Here is a 23739-nt window from a genome sequence, read left to right on the forward strand (position 1 = left end):
AAACAATTAGATTACCGTGTCAGCTGTATAGGAGAAAACGGTGCATAATTGTACATTCTTTTTACTCGCTCAAATCACTTCACCATCATATAACAGTCTGCATGGTGCATGTTTTTCACATGCGTCGCAAATGCTGTCATCAACATCTCCTCCAGATGTAGTTGGTGCAGAACCCTCCGGCAGCCGTAAATTAGAGATGATGAGACTAAATGTGGTCTGATGTTAGCAAGACAAAGAACTCGAGGAAATATGTTCTTTTTAGACAAATGTGTGCATCTCATTCTTAATGAGACAAAGACACCTCAGCAACTTTATCATATATGTAAAGACTTGAGTATAATCACACAACGTCAGATGTAGAAACAACACAAGGTAACAAATGTTTCCTTTATGTATTATACTGAATTCTCTCTCAAGGATTCATTAACTACTGTTATGTTACAGAACATACAGGGGACGGTGATACTCACCAGAACAGGATTGTCAGTCTGAAAAAATTTCACACTCTCAGCTCTAATGAAAATAGGGACTTCACACTTCATTTTTGTAACAAGGAGATTGCACTGCCAGGTTTTTTTTTTTAAAGAAATGCTTTGCTATAATTTAATGGTGAGAGCGTTAACAAATCAACCAAAGAACTATTAAAAAAATTGGGTAATATTTATTCAATATGAGGTATTTTATGAATCTATTTGTATTGAGCTATTCTAACTGATTCAGATGAAGGTGTTACATAACAAGGGTCAACAACACTTGATCACATGACAAGGTTTCTATAAATATCAGTTACATCCAGTGTGTTCTGGCTTTCATTTGTCAGTATATGTTAAGGGAAATTTTTTTCATCATGAAAATGTTTTGAAAATTTTGATTATCACCTAAATTGATGTCAAGTCTAAATATTGGGGTAACAAACAAAGCAGTAATGTTTAAATGTAGGTGTACCACATTTGATTTGAAATTTAAAGCCACTTTTTGTTTCTTTCTTTTCAAATGAAACATGTTTAAGTCATTTTCTAAATTGAGGTTAGCAACAATCACTGAACTTAAAGAAGTTAGATCCATTCATTAGAATTGATATTATCAGTTGTTTCTTTATTCAGCTATTGTGTTCATTTTCTCAGATGGAATTCTTTCAAGGTTGTTATCAAGGATGGTCGTAATTAAACCTCCTTGAAGTATAATCTTGTTTTATGAGGCAGGCAGTGTTTATGAAGAACATAAATTTGATTTTAATTCAATTTTTTTGTCATTTTTTAAAAAAAATTTGTGTGTGTGAAATTTCTGTGAGCAAAAATAAATTAAACTTTGTATGCTGGTCGTAAATTAAATGTAATTTCATCCTATACTGTTACTTAGAAAAGCTTGGTCAAACACCTGTCTGTGTAATGATTTACCTGTGAAAAAGCTAATTAAACACAATTACAGCATTGTAGATGTTATGTCAACTATTGATTTGACCTAAAATTGACTAAAGTACTTCAGCTATCCTGGAAGAAAGGAATCATTTCACCTCCATAGAAAATTCTCACTTAAAAGTTTTGTGCTAAAACTACTGAAGGTGAATGCATGGGATTATGTTTGGATCAGAATATAAGTTTAAGGAATATTGGGTAGTACAGAAAGACATAAGTGTTAAGAATACGCAAAAGGTTATATAAGATTTGTCTGGCTAGAATTATGAATGAATTCAGAAAGGAAATAAACAATCAAAGGTCTTTATATCATTAGGATAGCACATGTTTATCCTTTGACTCCGATGTACTTAGAATGGGTAAGATAGAGAGGTACAAAGGCAGGAAGTAACTGTCTGGTGAGAGAAGAAAAACAACCCATATGTCCCACTTAAAAATCAGTGATAACATAATGGCAGAAAAATTGGTTTGATTACTAGTGTGTTCCAGCAGATGGATTGTATTTGTGTATTTCTGTACAATTATTAGGACTAGACCTTCATTCAGTTGACCGTCATGTACGCTCTCACATCTGAACAAGTATACTTACTGGTGAGGAAGGATGAAAAAACTACAAACATTTGTACATACTCCAAAAGCTATATTCTTATGACTGATAAGATTTGAAAAGATAAGAAACAAATCAATGAAAGAAGCAAACACAGGGAAACATGTCTTAGTGCCTCCTTGTACGTAAAGACCACCTCTATATATAGACACCTCAATATAAAGACCACTCTCTATATAAAGAACACCTCTATATAAAGACCACTCTATATGAAGATCTCTATATAAAGACCGCCTCTATATATGAAAGCTCCTTATCAAGGTATCGCAGCATAAAGGCTACCACTATGTAAAGACAGCCACATTACAAAGGTCACCTTTCTATAAAGACACCTCTATATAAAGACACTTCTATATAAAGATCACCTCTATATAAAGACACTTCTATATAAAGATCACCTCTATATAAAGACACTTCTATATAAAGATCACCTCTATACTCATAATTAAGGTATCTCAGTATAAAGGCTACATCTACATGATGACACCTCAATGTAAAAGCCACCTCTATATAAAGACACCTCTGTATGAAGACCATCTTAATATAAAGGCCACCACTATATTGAGACTACCTCAGTGCAAAGGTCATAACAGTAAAAAGGCTAATTCTATTTAAGTACCATCAATATATAAGGAAACTTTATTTTTGGTTCAATGAGTGGCTTTGAGTATGGTACTTATGTTAAGTTATTTATAAAATGGATGGGAAAATCATGCAAATGGTAAAGAAGGTGAAAGTGGAAGATCGTAGATATGCAAACGAGGAAAATTACTACATGGATAGAAGACTTGACTATGCCTTTTGTAATAATGACATTGTTCAGGGCTTGAAAGCATTGGACCTTTTTTCGAAAGTGTTGGACTTTATTTTAAATATTGGACTTGATTTGAAAGCAATGGACTTTAGAAATCTTTTTTTTTTTTTTAATTTTTATTCAAAATCAGTCACACTTTGTGATATTATTATCATTTTATGAAATAGATTGATTGAAATGTACATATAGAATGGTTTCCTTCATGGATTGTGTGATTGAAATGTATGTCACCAACAGCACCAGACATCATCCAGCAGTATGTGAGGTGTCTCCTGGACACAAATACAGACATTCACATTAACCCTAGTAATGTAGGTCTTCTACATGTCAGCAGGGTGAGGTAGAAATGTCACTGATGTGTGTGAATGTAAAGAGAGGTCCAGACACACAACAGGTTACAGTGTTTTCCCATTCATAGATTTCGCACATTGACAGACCCATGATTTAGGATCTGTAGTTGTATAGTATTGATTAATAGATAACACTGTTTACCTGTCTAGATATAGCTACCTGTTCACACTGTCCTAATTATATGTCGTGTCACTAGATACCAATGGACACTGTTCTATAATTATTTGTCCTGTTACCAGAATGTGACAAGTTGGAGAAGATGTAGATGTTTTTCTTCTTTTTTCTTCAGACTGGAAATGACTCCCAGGAATATAGCTATGGAATCTCCTGTAAGCGGCCCAAGCTGCGCAGACTGGAGCCTATGGAAACAATCTTCGTCAAGCATGTGAAACAGGACAGTGTTGCCCAAAACGCCGGTCTAAACGAAGGAGACCGTATTCTTTCCGTCAATGACATACCTGTCCTAGGGCAGTCTTACCCGCAGGTGATATCTTTGATACAGACATCCCAAGACCCCGTACTCAAACTAGACGTGTTACCCAGAGACGAGGATGTTCTTCAAATGGTGGGTAACAATGATAAACTTAATGTATACTTCGTTATATTTGTAGGTGATTTAAATTCGCAAAATTCAATGTTGGGGAAGATAATGTGAAATCAAATTCCCTGTAAAAATTTTTATATTAAAATTTCTGGAATATATGTTTTGCCCATAGACATTGATATAAATTGATAGACAACACAAAATTAAACACATGTGACCTAAGCCCAAACCGGACAACTGTAAAGTTAAACTATAAACAAACTGTTGAAGAGGCCATCATCAAGTTATATTGTGCTAACGGTAAACTAAAGTTAGGATGATATAGAGAATTTGAAGAATAGTTATGATACTAGAAATTTAAGGATTTGATAAAATATCAGTTTTATTCAAAAACATTTGACCACTAGAAGTATCTTTCATCATTTAGTCAGTACATATATACATTTTTTAGAAGTATTTTTAGCGTATTTCTCATATCAGATATAGTACCAAAATGTGATAAGAATTGTTGTTTTCTATTTCTGATTCACGAACTTAAGAATACACCAAAAGAAGGTTGTTCGGCAGGGTTACCTGTTTTTTGTCTACCTGTGTTGTTCCGTTAATCTGAATCTGCATATTCAGTAAGTTACATTACTACTGTGTGTATCTATTACAGAGCGCGAGGTCATTGCGAAGGTGTACTAAAATATGCAGACAGGTTCTTGCACAGTGGCTCAGTGTCCTTGTTGTTGAATATGTAGACAGTTTTCTCTGTAGGATAACTGTAACACTAGACACCTTCAAATAAAATTTCATATACTAGATCTTTCCTATCACCCTGTCCCAACATCAGATAAATGTCTTGGTGATGTCTTTTGAATAATGAAGACCTGAAAAGAAAAAGAAAACACTTTCATGTTTAAAAGTTTGAAATGATATTTAAGATTTAAGACAACTTAAAGTATTGTGTAAAGGATGAAATAATTTTGGGCTGTTTCTGTCATGAAAAAGATTTGATATGTTGATAGCAAGTTACAACAAGATTTAATAGACCAGGATAAACCTTTGGTCTCAAAGATCACCAATACAGATCTAATGGAGGCACTATTCTGTATAACTGTCTGTAGAGACAGGTGTGGTACAAGAGAAATACAAAAAAATGAGAATATTTTAGATTTTAAAAGGAATTTGATGCTAAAGACAACATTGCTTTCATTTATAAATTCTGAATTATTTGAATTATTGGTTAAATCTGTCATCAGTTTTGCTATAAAATAAACAGAACGTACATGTAGCGTATGTATAAATGTACGCCCTGTTTTTTAATGACCGTCTACATTATACAAATATACACTCCGTGTTTTAATGACCATCAGTTTTAAATGAATGCCTGCCCTGGGTTTTAATGACCGTCAGTATTACACAAATGCCTGCCCTGGGTTTAAGTACCGTCAGTATTACACAAGTGCCTGCCCTGGGTTTAAGTACCGTCAGTATTACACAAATTCCTGCCCTGTGTTTTAGTGACCGTCAGTATTACACAAATTCCTGCCCTGGGTTTTAGTGACAAGGTCACTTTAACATTCAACTACATGTTGTAGATGTGTGGAGGTCAGACTATATTAAATGGATTATATATCAAAGGCTTAGAATGTTAAACCATTCAGATTGAATATGTAAATACAGATCGGAGTCATGTACTGAGTCAGAAAGATCTATTGTTACCACATGTAAATACAGGGTGATGTGTGGTGATTTAAATGTCAAACAACTGACAGCATATTCTATATCCTTTGAACAAATTTTTGAATAATTCATTTTTTAACAATACGTTTCTATCCAATATCAAATATAATTCTGCGTTAATTTAGTCTTCAAATTAATTCACGTATAAATTTTGATGACTTAATATTCGTAACATCAGTTAAAAGGTTTTTTGATGAATACAAAAGCTTTATTTAGAATTTAAAAAGTAATAAATTTGTTAAACTTAGACATATATAGATAATTTGATGATTTGCTGATAAGTCAGTGTCTGTGACGATATTTAAGTGTATTGGGTATATAAACACACTGAGTTGTAAAATGCTTTCTCAGTTTGAATTCACTATGATAAGATGGACTGTTGGAAAAGGATATTTGGTCAAAGGGACATAATTCTGTAAGAACAGTTTACTATATTTAGAATATAAGTGTATTTCTGAGTCATTGTCTCATCATAAGTACTGTTTGTAATCATATTTTTTTCTTGCTTCACAAAGATTGCTTGGTTTAAATTTGATATAAACTTTAGTTATTTTACAATAATTTCGAAACAAGTGTTCCTCACACTTGTTGGCTGGAGTGGAATCATAGGTGTTTCAAAAACAAAGTAAAGCTATGTTATTCTTTTTACATTTTTTTAGAAAGATAATTTATAATTTTTTATGTGAAAGTGTTTTGTTATGCCATACATAGATAAACTACATTGTATCGTACATGAAAACAAAACAGTGTTGGATAGATGGAGTGTTTACATATGTCATGATCAAAATTGATTGAAATTGGTTATTTTACTGGAAATTCTTTTTCATTCCGCAGGCTTACCAAAATACAAACAGAAGTTCCCTACAGGAGCCCTTATATCACAGCCACAGCAGCAGCAGTGATGGTAGCAGTATAAAGACCCAAGGTCAACAGGTTTACTCTTCTCAAGTCCCCCAAGGGGTGACAGCCCCTGGAGAGACAGGAAGGTATCGAGGACCAGAACGAAGGTTTTCAGCCTCATCTTTAGATGAGTATGCTGATTCAGATGAGTTAAAATATAGATATCTTGGATCTTCTGAAAAAACAAGGAAAATGAAATCCTCAACTTCTTACACATCAGGATTGAGTGTGTACAGGGAACCCCAGCTAAAGAGCAATGCCAGCGGGGGTGACCTGCACAAGGTTGTTTTTAATGACAGGCGAAAACAGTTTGAATCACGAGCTAAGGAGAATCTGCAAGCACCCTCAAAGACATACTCACTTGGTTTATATTACCCTGCTCCCAAGAAGGAGTCTATCCCCGTTAAAAGTTCTGAAGGCGTTCCAAGTTCTTCCTCTCATTACAGAAGATCAGCAGACAATATATTACAGTCAAACGATTCTCAGGAGAATATCACACGATCAGTGACTGTCAAGCCACAAGGCAGAGTTATTCCTCTTGAACAACGCTCTTCAACAAGAGAAGGTGTAAGTCAATCACAACAGGATTCATTTAATGTTGGAAATTCATCAACATACACATCACCTTTATCATCTTCATCTTCACGCCACAGTTATCCAGATTCTTCATCAGCATTAGCCAATCAGAGCTCAGCAATACCTCACTCGTATACATCCCAAACCAGCGTGTCAGGAGATAGGATGAAAGGTGAGCCACATCCTACAAGACATTATGTTCCAGTTGTGTCACAGACGTCATCGGTCAGTCCAAAGCTGTCCACCAGTGTTGATGGTCTTGACTCTCGTCCTGGTCATTATGTAACAGAGCGAAGTCTACGGACAAATTATAGCTCACCGACATATGAGCAACAAAATCAAAATGGCGGTGCTAGAACATTTATAGTGAAAATTGGCAATAAAACCATTGAAACTGGAGGTAATAATCAAACCAATGGCCAGGTGCCAGGGGGTGCCACAGTTCAGATGTCGAATCAATATGGCTCCACATTTGCTCTGACCAAATCTCCACATGGTGCTCAAATTGAAATCAAACAAAAGGAAAGTAGGGAGAGACCTATTGTGTCATACAGAAAACAACAGTTTGAGAGTGGACAGAATGACAATGTGCAGGGAACCAACTTCAACACCTACAAAACAGAGATAAAGAAAATAACGTCAGGAAAATTCACAACTGTCGCACGCCGCCTACAAAATCTGGAAAAAGAAGGAGTCTGCGTTCGTAGAATGTCATCCACAGAAAGGTACTCCTCCCCAGAACCTTCATCTGGGCACACGTCACATTCTCACTCCTCAGAACGTAGCACACCACAGCCCCAAGCCCCTCCGCAGCAACAGACTGCCCCTATCCGTATCTATGTATCCCAGGGTACACCTCACTCGTCTTCGTCCCCACTGGTTGAGATCATGCAGATGCCTATATACCAGGATTCACCAATGCAGAACGCTCAACCAATGGAAATGACAACATCCAAAGCGGCCATTCACATGCAGGATGATGATGTAGATGGAATGTCTGAGGATGAGGAGCGTGGAAACAAACCAGTGAGAAAACCATCTTTCCTGGCAGCTATAAACCAACCATCTAGATGTAAGTTCAACGCTCTTTACTGCATTTTATTTGTTTTTTTTAAATTCTAGTTCTAGAATAATCCAGTGAAAATATCCTGCATGCTCTTTGAAAAAGCATTGCAAACCCTGAACATTTTTTTAACAATATTAATATGGGTTTGTTGTTAAACATTTGACCTTGACTCTCCAGATGATCAGTCTCTTAGTGATCTGCCCAGCCCTGAGTCTCCATTGGTCAGTCCGAGTCCATGGATGGGGTCACATACCTCAATCTCAAACTCCAGCAATCCAGGCTTGTTGCCCTATTCTTCCCTTTCATCAGGTAACAACATTCTACATGAACTACCTAATTTACACTGCAACATTTATGTTGTATGCTACGTCACTGTAACATAGACACTTAAGGAGGTATGGTACCTTGATTACTGTAACAAAGACACTTAGGGAGGTATGACACCTTTTTTTACTGTAAAATAGACACTTAATGAGGTATGCTACTATAACTGCTGTAATATAGACAGTTAAGAGGTATGATACCATAACTACTGTAATATAACACTTAAGGAGGTATGGTACCATAATTAATTTACAGTAAAATCTACACTTATAGAAGTAACAAAGACTTTTAAGGAGTTATGATACCTTAATATAACTTAATAATTGTGATCTAAACTATATTGTATCACCCTTTCCACTGTGAGTTCTATTGCAACAAAAATATTGATTTGCACTACCTGTTTTACATACCATTTAGATTGAAAAAGGAATAAATTGGAAAATGATAGTATTAATTCAATTTATTAGTTTTAATTCAATTTATTGAATGGGTAGGGAAAATCCTTATATAGATAACAGTTTAATTCTTTACTAATTTATCAAGATTTCATGTGTATGTTTCAAAACTTGATATAAAAAATTAATGTTTGTATAACATGTATTTTAGTTGTTGTAGATCTAACATTGTAGATTTCTTTCTGGGTGATTTGACTAGAATTACTTCCCTTTAACTGTAACTTGGTGTCTTGTTTCCAGTTGTGTTGCCTCCCCCTAGCTCCGACTCTGACATGGCTTTGACTAGTACCCCTATCAGAGACTCCACTCCTTCTGTCATTCTCAGGAAGAAATCGGAGTGTAAGTCTAACATAAACATAACTTTTCTTTATTTATTTGTTTTTAAAATAAACAAATTACATCAAATGCATCATTTAACCTAACACAAGAAATGCAATGTCAAAGATTCTCTCAGCTCAGAGAAATGTCTTCAATATTATTGTAAAATGTTGAATTCTCATCGTTATTTCATTTTATTTGCATGTAATAGGAAAAAGTTTAGCATAGATGGACTAAACAAATACTTAGTATGTATTATTGAATTTAACTAATGACAAATTAATTAAGGTTTTACACTATGATATAGAGAATTGTGCTATTTGAAGCTCTTCTATATGGCATGTACAGCATTGAAATTGTAACCTAAGTTTCATATCAATTTGTTTGTTTTTAGCTACACCAGAAGAAGAGGCCATCAAGTTACAGAGAAGAACATCCTACCTGATGGCAACAGCCAAGGACAGAGACAGCCACAAACTGTCATTGGATAAATCCCAGTCTCCCAACCAATCAGCTGAGCTGACACTGCAGTATGTATTATTGCCAGAATTAGACAAAAAAAATATTTCAAATATCTAATACATGAAAAAATTCATGATACAGTAAATTAAATTAGAGGCTTCAAAAACACATTTCATCAACCTTACTGTCTTTTTATACCAAAGTGGATGTTCATTTTTTCTCTCTCCAATAAATAAGAAGCTAAAGATCTATAAAACATGAAATATTTAAAGTTTTTTTTTTCTCAGAATACTTCCAGTAGGTTGATGTATGCTGTTTAGAAAACTTGTAAGAGGACAAGTACTGATGTTGTTTACTTAACTATAGCATGTATATATTATCTTTCAGTACACCAAACAAGCACCACAGTATGAAGAAGCTGAAAGCCTTCTTTGGAGAAAGGGTAATTATTCAATATTTAAAAAATAAAAAGTTGGATATTTATTACGTGGTTTGTTTAGATATTGCCTTTAAAGATGGTACAAGTTCAAGACACAAACATGAATATCATTAAACACGAATTTCAGATCAGGTAGAGCAAAATGATGACTTAAACAGCATCATACAATTAATTTGTCTTATGACCTGTAGGTGATGCTAAGGGCCTAAATTTCTAAAGCTAGGAGGTGATTGAGAAAAGTCAAATTTGGCTAAAAGAAATGAGATTTAATGAGTTAATTTTAATAACATATATGGTAAACTTAATTCACTCCATACAATATAGTTTTCTGTCTCAGAAGAATGATGTAGAGACATGTCCACAGCCAAAGGAAATCTTGAATTAAAGTGATAGATATGATATAGAGGTAAGGATTGAGAATACAATTAGAGTATGTGGTGTGTATTGTGCTGTTACAGACTCCACGAATCATGGAGGCCACAGAGAAGAGACAGGACCCTGCCAGTCCCATACAGGAAGTGCTGAAGGAGGGAACACTCCATCTCAAGACCGACATTACTGATGGAAAGGTACAACTTCTATCGAATAACAACTTTTTTAATATCTCCAAATTACAGAATATCATTTTCCCCTTTTCAGTTACATAAAAACCTCATTGAACTGCCTCCATTTCATCAGTAAAATGTAGTTACATCAAATTCTCATTATGGTGGCCTTTATTTAATCGTTAACATGTAGTCTTTGTCATGTTATTTGACATTGTATCAATAGAAACAAAGGAATTATTCAGAGAAAAAAAATCCTACATTTGAATACACATAAGTAAACTGTTGGAAAAATTGAGAACATTACAATTTAAGCAAATTGTAATTGATTTGATGTGTGATGATTATAGAGAAGCAGTGATAGATCCTGGAAACCAGTCTGGGTGGAACTGAGGGGTCACGCTTTATACCTACACAAGGAGAGGAAGGAACAAGCAGGAGTGGTGAGTATCATTACCGCTGTTTATAACACGATAAAGGAGGTGGATGTCGTGTCATAATTACTTGTGTCAGCCTCAGTGTACAGCATGCAATGAACAATTCATGTTAAAATATGGACCTGTATACTTTATGAAATATTTTCGATGGGAATAAACAAATCTCTCTGAAAAAGTAGATAATTATGTATTCAAAATTCTAGTCCAAATGAAAGCTGTCAGTCTTTATCAAAGATTTGTTTTACTGTTACCACTTGGGTATTCATCACTATACAGATGAGCGTTTTGTGGTTTGAATTTGTTTTGTTTGATGTTGATTCTTGTTACTATTTGTTGGCCGTTTGATCTTTTGTGTTGATGAGCTATTTAAATTTTAATGTTTTGATATGATTTTTTCCTGTCCTTAAGATATCAGAAACTGCAGAAAGAAAGTATATATACTTAAGTTAAATCTAGAATCTGACATATATCAGTCACTGTAATGTTTTTTCTGGATAGTACAAATTTTCATGCTTGTATCAAATGCTAGATGGGAGAATGATGTATTGTATGAGGATGTAAGGAAATTAACTTTTTCTTTATTAATTTCATACTTAAGGTACATACTTTTTGCTGTTTGATAACATCTTCCAAAATACTTGAAAATGGAACCCCCTGTAAACTGATCTTCTTTACAATGCATTGCTTGAATTATACTGAGATAATGCTATTTTTGTTTTCGTTGCAGTCACACCCCTTCTCCTTTGAAGACCAACCCATCTCCATCAAGTCTTCCATTGTTGACATTGCCTACGACTACACAAAAAAGAAAAATGTTTTTCGTTTGAAGACGTACAATGGCTCAGAGTATTTGTTCCAAGCAGATGAACCTGAGGCCATGTTGTCATGGATACGTGCTATTCAGGAGAACAATGACCCCGACTCGGATGTAAGGGGCTCGAGGTGTAAAGTCAGGGTACAGTGTTTTCTCTGGATTCTCGTTTTGGCTTCATGCACAACCCAATTTGCTTTTTGGCTTTTCGTAAGACATCCATGTTGATCAGCAAAGAGCTTTCTTATGATTCTATCTGTCATTCCTCCTCATGCACAATCCAGTCCACTGTCTGTTCTTTGATGTAGATAACTGATTTAACCATGGGAACAAGCTCCCTGGATCTCCTCCCCTGGTATTCATAGGCCAAATATACACTTGCGTTCTACATTCAAATCTGAAAAGAAACCCAGCCTTTTTATAAAGGATCATTTCTCTTCATCAGGTAGCAGCTAATAAATCCTGATTTGAAGTTGAGGTAGATAAGAAGAAGAAGTAGAAACTATCGTTTGATTAAGATCATAACATCAGCTGCCGTTGCTGGTAGATTGTAGGCTATTTGTTTTATTGATTTCTTTAAAAAAAAGTTTTGTTTTCTGCTTTGGTATGCTTTATAATTTGGCAATTACCATTCAAACCAGATCATCTTTCAAACCAGATCGTCATTCAAACCAGATCGTCATTCAAACCAGATCATCTTTCAAACCAGATCATCTTGCTTGCTTGTAGTTCTAGTCTTAATATAATCAATGCTCATTTGCTGGAAACATTTGAAAATTGACATTCTGTGTCCAAGAGAAGATAACTCTTTGTTTCAGTTGTGCATTCCTAACATAATGAATGGAAACAGTAGAAAATACTTCTTGTACCTGACATATAAAGCGACACAATTATTAAACATTATGTAAACGTTTATACTGTGAAAATGTGAACAAGAGCCACAAGCTGATATATTACAACACACAAATCAAGATTGTGAAGATGCAGAACATCTTTATCAATTTTTTTTATTAATATTAATCTTTGTTACATGTTAATAAGTTAATTTATCATTTGATTAATTTTGTAAGTTATTATAATTTCTTGCATATGAAAAACAAATTGAAATATCATGAAATCAGCAAGATTTGTTTGTTATAAGCTGCCTTTGCTAGAGACATCATTATGATTGACTTGTTTACAGGAGAAAGGTTTAGGTAGTAAAGATTTGATCATCAGGAAGACTAACCAATATGAATCAGCTCAGCCCCTACCTAACGTGTCTGCCAACAAGACATCACCTCAGGCTCCACCCAAAGCCACTAAAAAACTGCCAGTGCTCTCGCTGAAACCAAAAATACCACACTCCCCCAGCATGAAACGCAAGAAGGCTGAGAGCAAAGGTATGTCAGCAATCTGATTCCATGTAGTATGTCTGATTTGTCTCCATGATTTGAAAATTCTTTGTTAAGACACTGGAAAATTTTTTTCTGGTAAATGGATCTTGATGGATTTTCTCAATAATTAAGCTGTGAGAATTTTGGTGAATTTTTGTAATGGGCACTCTGTTGTGTTCTGCCTTATTTCATAACATTACATTTTATCTGCAAATAAAAAACATGTGTAAAAATTGATTAATCATATGTTATAGAAACAGCTGTATATGATATCAATTTAGCAATTTGATATTGAATGTGTTACATGTCGAATTTGTTACAGATGATAGCACTAAAGCAAAAACACTTCGCGGGAAGCTGAAGAGCTTCCGTAAATATGGTGTATTAGGATCCGGCCATTCCGAAGAGCATGAACAATCAGGAATGTTCGGACTGCCTCTGTCCTGTTGTATACCATCACCTAACAATGATGTAAGCATTGACAAAACTCAAAAAAATATCAAGCTAGATTTATAGCTCATTAAGATCTTCAACAGGGTTTTCCTTGAATCTCAATAACCTCCTTTTTCACTTGTCGAAATGACAAAGGACCTCAAAGTTGATACAGTTTAACTCTTACTGGTATATCATATGTGCTTTGAAGTCGTTTATCTCAATGCGGATTTGTTTTGCTGGTCAATTAGCTGTTTCTCAACATTATGGTCAAATATTGTACAGCATAGTATTGAAAGACTTGTACAGGGTCTTTTATTTGCTTCAAGACTATTTAAAATTTGAAATAAAAACAAATACACTTTGTTATCAGAATACATTTACTTTGTAAGAATTACAATGTTATGTATGTGTAGTTTGTATTGATTATGTATTTTGTAATCGCATGATGTATAATTTTGCAGTTTGTGCCTTTGATTGTTGACCTTTGTACTAAAATCGTGGAGGCACGAGGTCTAGAGGTGACAGGTGTATACAGAGTTCCTGGCAACTCAGCAGCGGTCAACCACATGCAGGAAGAACTCAACAAGGTATTTATTGTTATTATTATGTAAAATTTTGCCAATTAATGGAATTTTTCAGTCAGATTAATCATAAATACTCAGATAATGTTAACTGTCTATAATTCTTACTTATATTCTGTCCTATCCTCTTATTTACTCTATTAATAATGTTATGTTCCTCTCTCTGACATTTGTTCAGTATTATAAAACACTGGGTGTTACCCACTGTCTCTTACAGCAAAAAACTGTAATAAGAGAGTCAGTAATGTGTATTGTATTTCTAGGGCATTGATAACATGAATGTGGACCATGAGAAGTGGTGTGATGTGAACGTTATCAGTAGCTTGTTGAAGACCTTCTTCAGGAAATTACCAGATCCTCTAATAACTACAGGTAGCTTATAGCAAATCTTATTTGATTCAATTCATCATTGTCATTCTTAAATTTAAAAGTTTGAAAAAAAACCATTCAGGCTAATTTAGTTTATTTCCTGTAAACAGATTTTAGAATGACACCAATACTTAGATGTTAAAATAAATGATTTGGTGGCATTATATGTATATATTGTCTACCAAGGGAGATAATTATGTCTTTCTGCACACAGCAATATTATAAACTACCGATATTTGGGATAATTTTATAGGAACACTGTTTCTTCTTTGGAATAATCTTTAATAAAATTTGATTATTTAGGAAGTCAGAAAATAAGTAATGTTACTTAATGTTTGTTCGATCAATGAAAAAAATTCTGTAATATTCTATGCAAGGCATCTGGTAAATATATACATTTATGTATCCCCAGATCTGTACCAGAGCTTTATAAACGCCAACAGGACAGAGAACCCAGAGCGACGCATGCTCAAGGTTAAGAAATTGCTTCATGAACTTCCTGAGCATCATTTCGAGACGTTCAGACACTTGGCTGAGCATCTCAACAAAGTTGCCTCCTATGATCAAACAAACAAGGTAGAGTGACTATGTTTAACATTAATTTGATGATGCTTGCCTGTACTTAGAGTTTTTTCTAAGCCTAGAGATTTTTTTTAATTGAAATTGCGTTGTTGGAAATGTCAATCAGCTGTTAGATTTTGTAATAGATCTTAACATTACACTGATGTTTATTATTTGTAGATGGACACAAGAAATTTGGCTCTGATGTTTGGTCCAACTCTGATTCGTCAAAACAACGATGATATGGCAACCATTGTTAAGGACATGTCAGACCAGTGTCGTATCGTGGAGAGCATCATATGTCATGTAAGTGAAGAATCTTTGTCGATATATCTGAACATTACCATGGCAACTATTAAGACATTTTAGCTATGAAAAGTGAACATGACTACAAAATCATTTCTTGATTCTCCCTGTAGTATTTCATTCTTTTTAATCCTAAAATTTCTTTGACATTGCTCCTGCTGGAGTAAAAATTTGTTGTATTGACAGTTGTGAATCACTACACTTTGGCATCGTAGTATTTTCTAAATCACTTCATACTTAACTTAGCTGTTTTTTCTATCACTACTTACTAGGTATTTCTATATTTTACAGTATGAGTGGTTCTTCAGCTCTTGGGACCAGGACAGTTATGTCCCTTCGGATGAGAATTATGAAGAAAACTCTCGGCCATCCAACACCTCTTTTTCCAAGATGTCTTGTGATGATGATGGTAAGATTTGCAAAAAGTTTTTGATAGTTCTAACTCTAAAGAACTGTTTTCTTGAGATAAAGAATTAAATCAACTAGTTTAAATCTTGTCGGATCTGTATAAGAGAGCTATATCGCATCTGTCATTGTATAAAAATCTCACTTTTATTATTTTTCTGCCAAAACAGTACTTGGGTTCTCTGTGGTAAAATTTCAGGATTTTATTGTGTTACAGCTATGCAGCATTAATATTGATGCAAAAAAAATTCTGTGAGTTATTTTTTTTTAAACTTTTGAAATTTTATTTTTCGTTACCATATATATCCAACAGACATTCCATCGGATGGGCCATACTCACCTTACACATATATGCTGAAAGGCGAAGTTAATAATCAGTGCATAGCATGTGATGAACCATTTACAGTCAGAGATTTTCTATAAGACTGCATCAACCTTCAACATACTAGAAAATGTTGGAATTTTAATATTTCATGTCTAACGAACATTTTTGAAACTGTTAAGATTTATAAGATTTTAGGTTATCTGAAATGTTGATCTGTATGAAAGGATGTAATTTACCATTTTGATCTTTTGTGAGATTTTTAACATTTGTTTTGTACGTTGACGGGCTATTAATAATGTAATGATAACAGTAATGCTCAGTATTAAGCCCACCAACCTTTGTTAATGTTCAATGAAAAAACTAGCGAAGACTCTTTCATCGTCTTGTAATAAACCCACCTTCCACTTTTAGTAAACATTTTTGTTAGCCCTCTAAGTTTATTTCAGGAAGAATTCAAAGCTTCAAATCAACAGTAATGCAAAGTCTAGAGAAGATTCTTCATTTCTTATAAAAAATATATTTCAACAAGAGGAGTGAAAGATTTGATATTTTTACACAGGTTAACACTCTCTTTATATATTTTTGCAATGGAATGTAAGGTTTCACAGTGAAGATGTAAGTGATATTAACCTTACGCTTTCCTGAGAAAAAAATTATCAGATGCTTTTTGTCACGTTATTACATAGAAGTGTAAGTTTATCTTTACTTTCCTTTTAGACTCACTGACTTTTTTTATTTTGTTTTCCAGACAATGCCAGCAATCCAAAATATATTGTCTCATCATTTGTACAAGCAGCGAAAAATCGTGTGAAGGGAGCAGATGAGGTTGACTCTAGCCAAGCACCGACACCTCCATACCGGGAGCGCAATATTGATCAAGAGGTAGCTAAACACCGCATAAAGACGCAAAATGAGACAACCCAGAGTAGCCCGAATCTCACTACTGTCCTGAAGACAATGCCTCAACAAATCCAGGTTGTTGTTCGTAAAACAGAAAATCCAAGTGATCGCCGGATGGCAAAGTCGCAGGAGATATTAGATCCTGATTGGGAATACATAGATTCAGAGCGACAATCTCAAAGTATGATAATAAAACCAAGGCATTACTCTGAGGATTCTCTTGATAAAAATGATGAAATGGAGTTATCTTCCCATGGTGGCCTCAGTAGTGGTTTCAGTGTAAGTCGTGATACGATAGATCGTCTCCGTAAAATTGAAGAGGAAGCAAGATCTCTGCGGGAAAAGGAGGAAAAAAGAAGGAGAGATTTCGAAAGGAGAAAATTGGAACGACAAAAAGTCGAACAGGACATACAAAGAACAAAAAAGGAAATTGAATATGAAGATAGTCAGAATGTGGATGATTTACTCAACTCTCCCTCTGTATGGCATTCAGCTACTGAACTTCACAGACATCAGCCTGGCGGCCATGTGAGACAAGGCTCGGCCACGTCTGATTACTCAAGTGTTTCTTCTGGTGTAGATGTACATGCAGGTCCATCCTGGCTCAAGTACGGAACTGCATCAGACCACAACGGTAGTGTGCCCCCCTCAAATGCCAGTGGAGAAAAAGTTTTTAAGGACCCTAAACCTGGAGGAAAATATTTTGTGATACAAAGTGTTAATAGTGCTAAGATTCCTCCAACTAAACGAACCAATTCCTTAGAAACAATGTTGGAGATTGAGGAGGAAACTAAACCGAGGCAGTATGCCAGAATCACGACCAAAAGAGGTTCAGAAAAACCTCGCTGGGCAACTCGGGAGAGTGGTGAACATATACGACGTTCTCGTGGAAACTTGAGTCGTAGTAATTCAGTGAGGAGAGGATCATTAGATTCTTTGATTGACCTATTAGATAGACAGGATAAAAAAGTCTATGGTTACAATTCATCTGATTCAGAGGATGGGTCTGATCTTCTTAGCGACTTGACATCTACGTTTGATCAAAAGCTGAAAGTCTTGGTAAATCCAAAGTATAAACTGAATGGTAGTACCAGTCGGCTGAACAAGAGTGATGGTTCAGCCTCTGTTGCCAGTGACAAAAGTGAACGTAGTGAAAAAAGTGAAAAAGAGAATAACGCTCACTTGCGTTTACCACCTCAGCTTCCTCTAGCGCTGTGCAATAAATTTGGTCTTTGTAGCAGTAATGACATGCTAGAAAAGCAATACCGAGATCCTAGCCTGCATCGATCTCCTGTACAGAAAAGTGAGGCCAAGATTGGTATTGCATACCGCTTTGAGCGTACTCCCACAAACAGTGTCGTCCTGACAAACAGCAGAGAGAACATGGGTGGGTCACCAAGTTTGGTGTCCGGGTCTCCTTACCCAGGTCTTGCCACTGAACCACGTACCACATACATGGTTGTGAACCCTTCTCCTGTGACTATCCTTGACAGGTCAGGTCGCCACTACTCTCCATCAGCTCTATCACAAAGCAGGAGCATTGCCAAAGCAGACAATGGTCGTGACGTACGACCAATCTCAAAGTCTGAAAAAACTGAAGTGAACGTGTCTTTGTCCAAACAGGTAAAGGACGGTCATACATCCGGTGCTGAGAGACCCACAGGTTTTTTGAGAACTTTTGAGATATGTGGAGATAAAGCTTTAAAGGCAAGGTCATCAAGTCCAGAACCGGCACGAAAAGTGAAAAGGACAAAGCGTAGACACACAGTGGGCAGTACAAATGATGAACATTTTCGTGCTCTCAAAACACTGTCTAAACCACAAGAGGAGCCGAAGATGACGGCTTGGGAACGCCTTCAACCGGGCGGCGGCAAAGAGATTAGTAGTGCTAACCAAAATCTGATATCATGGATGCAGAATGAGCGGCTACGTGCCAGTGTTCCAGACCTGTCTATGGGTGAGACTGGCCGCAGCAGTGCTTATTGACGATTCTAAATTGTTTTTCTTTTTGTTGGAATACACGCATAAAACTGGCCTGTTGACATTCGAAGAGGTTTTTACAATTTTGTCTATAGCATTAGTTTCCTAATTTTTTGCCAGCTTTTTTTCTTTCATACCTGATTGATGTGTTACTATGGTTTTACTTTAAATACTTGTTTAATTGCCATGGTTTTATGATAGATGGTAACCATGGTAACTTTAATTGACAGCTTGTTATCATGGTCTTGTTTATATCCTGCCAGTGCTCTTTCATTGTATATTTCGTAGGTGTTTCCTGTATAGATATCAGTATATCAGTATATATCATTGTTATAATGAAGCTTTACCTGTTGAACAGTCGTTTCTCTGTATGTGATATCATCAGCTGTTTGTATTTTTTTTTTCAATTTTTCGCATTCTTTCGTTAAAGAAAATACTTTTTTGAAGCTCATGCCGATCATAATTAGAGATATCTTAAACATGAACTACCTATTTCATGGAATTTATTGCAAAACTGGTTGGTCTTGTATGGATAATGGTGAATTTTTTCATTCTGAAAAGTCCATAAATTCAGACTCTTCATTAACCACAGATAATAGATATGTGGTACTGTCAACTCCGTGGTCCTCAAGATTGACTTATTTGGGTCAAAACAGCCAACTTTGAACCTAGGCTTAATTTTAACTTATTGTAATAGAGACAGCATTGTTATATTTATTAGACATGGTAATCAATACAATGCTTGAGAATTTGAATATGAAGATGTTATTTCTAGTAAGTTACACTGTTTTTACACTTTTGTATGTGAAGGAAATATGATAAATGTTAAAATTCTTTGTTAACATTCAGTGCAATGGTAACTATTCATTTACATATTTTTTGAAGTTAGAATTTCTTTTCAAACTTCTAGTAGCTTTAACGATAATTAAATGTCTAAAGTGTACATGTATTGTAGTTTGGAGTCCAAACAATTCGGCTGGTATTGTTTTACTTACCTTAGTGTATCACTTCTGATTGTTATAATGGTAAATTATTTGTCATTACTATACTTTTTAATCCTCTACTTTGGCAATATAGATTTAATTATTTATCAAGATTAGAAAGAGTATATAAGTAGAAACAAAACAATGCAATACAATCAGACCTGTTTGTAAAGACCACCTCTTTATAACATACCTGTCTATAGAGGTTAACTCTGTATAACAAAGTCCTGTCTAAAAAGGCCACCTGTATATGATAAATACCTGATTTTTTAAGATCGCTCTTATTGGGGTCCCCATATACAATATAGAATACAATTCATAGAAATTAAACATTTATATGAAAAGCAACTTTCCTTTAAGGTCACTTTTCTCTAATCATCCATCTTTATAGGTAGTAAGAAACATTGATGTTTACAACACACCTTAAACCATGTGCAATGTTTTAACACCTTAAATTGAAATCTTCATTGTCACTATTCTACTCAGAATAAAAACAGAACTTAAATTTCCTTGAAAATAAACTATTTACAGTTGGAAAATATTCTTTTACACAGATACATTTAAAACACTTTGCACTGAATTTTTGACAATGGTTTTAAAAACTTGCCTGACAATGTTGGTATTGGTACAGCACCTTTGTTGAAACACCTGTCACTGTGTGTTAGGTTATAGACTGTGTGATGTTATAGTAGTGTATAGGACACCTGAGAATCTGTTAACAAGTACAAGCTGTTATACACTACTGTCTGTTGAAACACCAACTCGATGTACAGTGCATGTAAAGCTATCCTTTTAGTGCTTAATGTTATAGATATGTCATGGCTATCTGATGTTCTTGGCTGTAGGCATTGAACGTTATAAAAAATATTTAAAATGTTTTAATTGTACAATTTAGTATTATGCTTAGTTCAAAATGTTTTATGTCATTTGAACATCATAAACTGCATCTTTGTACACTGGTTGGTTTATAACTAAACAATGAAAATTTATGTATATAGCAAGGGGGCCTGGAGTGAGGGGTGGGGGAGGGGGGGGAGAGGGGGGGGAGAGTTTCAATCAGGTTTGTTACGAAGGATTTACAGATTGGTTTGGTTTGAACTCCTATGATATAGTTTCTGGGATGTTTCATTTTTAAGTGGGTGTCTTTTAATTAAGATAAAAAAAAAATTGAAACAGAAGCCTTTTTGGTATGAAGATTTGTTAAAAAAAAAAGGAGGAAAAAAAAAAGAACTGAAAAAGGATATTTCAGTATTATTTTCAAAATACAAAAGGACAGATGTTTTGATTGCTATAGATATTTAGTAAGATGTTGACTGTGTCTTGCCAGTAAGATTAGTGCTTAATCATATTGTGCACAAAATGTTTTATAAAGCATAATAATAGAATTATCATAGTACTAACAAATTTCCTGTATACAAGGGAGCAAGAGTGAGTTGATAAAGGACATTCTCTGTAGAGATTATTCATTATCTCACCATGTTATATATCCATCATAGCCTCATTTTCATTACACTTTATAGTACTTAGGAACACAGTGAAATACATGATACAGTAATATAGCATGATGACTGTAAAGTAAATGCTAACATTGGGTGAAGCATAAAAGACAATGTAGGATTTTAATTCCCACACAAAGCGAAAAATTTGATAAAAATGCAATGTTTTCCTGCTTTAGTGGAAAGTTATTCGTTGATCTGCAAAATTGTTATTTGCAGAGATAATTAGAATGGACAGTGATGTAAAAAAAATATGGTTTGAATTTTAACAGAGCTTCTACAAACATGTCATTTGCAATAGATTTTACTCTCAATGTTTTAGCATCATGTTTTTTTTTTATTTTTAATATTTACTATTTTTGTTCTATTTCACCAAAGGAATATACTAGCGAACTCAAGCTTTGGAGACCAAGATAATGAAACTTTATGTGAATAATTTAAAAAAAAAAAACATAAAGAAAGTAGAGGAAATTTTGACCATCAGACTTGTTGTCCAAAATCTTGTCACCTTCTTGATAAACATCATTCAGAACAAAAACAGTAAATATTAATGAAATGTTATTTTATGTATATTTTTGTGAAACAGTTCTACATCGCTTCATCTGTAATGTCTTCCATTTTTTCCATATAGTTTTTTATATTAAATAAATTGTATTGACCATGTGTACATGTTTAGACAGAGTTAGGTAGTTAGCAACTGGTGACTATTGTTAACCAGTTAGCTGCTGTTAACCAGGTTAGGTGATATTAACTAGGTTAACTATGCTCTGTTAACATGTTGGTAGGTTAAGGTTAACTTGTACAAGATACCAAAGAATGACGGAGACTATCAGTGTTCTGTTTAACCATTGTTGTACAGAGGCCACTGGATAGTTTTGTACAAATGAACTCTTAAAGAATGACATCAGTCTTTTGTTGTTTTTATTTTATTTTGTTTTAGTTAAAATAACTTATCAATCATGGATTGAACAGTATTTTAAACAGGAAGTGAACCATTCTGCTGGCAACAAATTGACTTTCTGAGACAAAATGAGAGTATCCATAACAACCAAAATTTGCCTTAACTGTCCTTAGAGATCTACAGAATAGGATGAGGCACATTTATAACAGAACAGGACATGTGACAGCATGACTTAAAAAACCCAAACAATACCATCAGACAACAACTCATGGACCTACCATTAGACAACAACACAATAGACCTACCATTAGACAACAAAACCATATAGACCTACCATCAGACAACAACACAACAGACCTACCATCAGACAACAACACAATAGACCTACCATTAGACAGCAACACAATAGACCTACCATTAGACAGCAACATAATAGACCTACCATTAGACAACAACATAATAGACCTACCATTAGACAACAATACAACAGACCTACCATCAGACAACAACACAATAGACCTACCATTAGACAGCAACACAATAGACCTACCATCAGACAACAACACAATAGACCTACCATTAGACAGCAACACAATAGACCTACCATTAGACAACAACGTAATAGACCTACCATTAGACAACAACATAATAGACCTACCATTAGACAGCAACACAATAGACCTACCATTATACAACAACACAATAGACCTACCATTAGACAACAACACAACAGACCTACCATTAGACAATACATTAGACCTACCATCAGACAACACGTTAGACCTACCATTAGACAGCAACACAATAGACCTACCATTAGACAGCAACACAATAGACCTACCATCAGACAACAACACAACAGACCTACCATCAGACTACAACACAATAGACCTACCATCAGACAACAACACAACAGACCTACCATCAGACAACAACACAATAGACCTACCATAAGACAACAACACAACAGACCTACCATCAGACTACAACACAATAGACCTACCATTAGACAACACAACAGACCTACCATCAGACTACAACACAATAGACCTACCATTAGACAACAACACAATAGACCTACCATTAGACAACAACACAATAGACCTACCATTAGACAGCAACACAATAGACCTACCATCAGACAACAACACAATAGACCTACCATTAGACAACAACACAACAGACATACCATCATACAACAACACAATAGACCTACCATTAGACAACAAAATCATATAAACCTACCATTAGACAATACATTAGACCTACCATCAGACAACAACACGTTAGACCTACCATCAGACAACAACACAATAGACCTACCATCAG

At 34.8% G+C, this 23739-nt stretch overlaps 1 protein-coding gene across 2 annotated transcripts in view; it reads left to right on the plus strand.

Moving 5' to 3' along the window:
* LOC132546259 (rho GTPase-activating protein 21-like) overlaps positions 1-21028 on the plus strand; it is a 32828-nt gene extending 11800 nt beyond the window's left edge. The window contains exons 3-19 of one of the 2 annotated variants that reach the window (XM_060209970.1): positions 3477-3752; positions 6294-8007; positions 8179-8310; positions 9021-9119; positions 9493-9628; positions 9948-10002; positions 10458-10568; positions 10895-10987; positions 11709-11936; positions 12976-13174; positions 13491-13639; positions 14065-14190; positions 14448-14556; positions 14966-15129; positions 15295-15420; positions 15712-15829; positions 16899-21028. In XM_060209970.1, the coding sequence (XP_060065953.1) occupies positions 3549-3752; positions 6294-8007; positions 8179-8310; positions 9021-9119; positions 9493-9628; positions 9948-10002; positions 10458-10568; positions 10895-10987; positions 11709-11936; positions 12976-13174; positions 13491-13639; positions 14065-14190; positions 14448-14556; positions 14966-15129; positions 15295-15420; positions 15712-15829; positions 16899-19036 (5901 nt within the window). In that variant the 5' untranslated portion in view covers positions 3477-3548 and the 3' untranslated portion in view covers positions 19037-21028. The remainder of the gene's footprint in view (positions 1-3476; positions 3753-6293; positions 8008-8178; positions 8311-9020; positions 9120-9492; positions 9629-9947; positions 10003-10457; positions 10569-10894; positions 10988-11708; positions 11937-12975; positions 13175-13490; positions 13640-14064; positions 14191-14447; positions 14557-14965; positions 15130-15294; positions 15421-15711; positions 15830-16898) is intronic. The other variant, XM_060209971.1, reaches the window with a different exon arrangement.
* The last annotated feature ends 2711 nt before the right edge of the window (positions 21029-23739 follow it).

The sequence above is a fragment of the Ylistrum balloti genome, unplaced genomic scaffold, assembly GCF_031769215.1.
Source record: "Ylistrum balloti isolate Yb309-2 unplaced genomic scaffold, AGI_CSIRO_Ybal_v1 Utg369882, whole genome shotgun sequence".
NCBI classification, from domain to species: domain Eukaryota; kingdom Metazoa; phylum Mollusca; class Bivalvia; order Pectinida; family Pectinidae; genus Ylistrum; species Ylistrum balloti.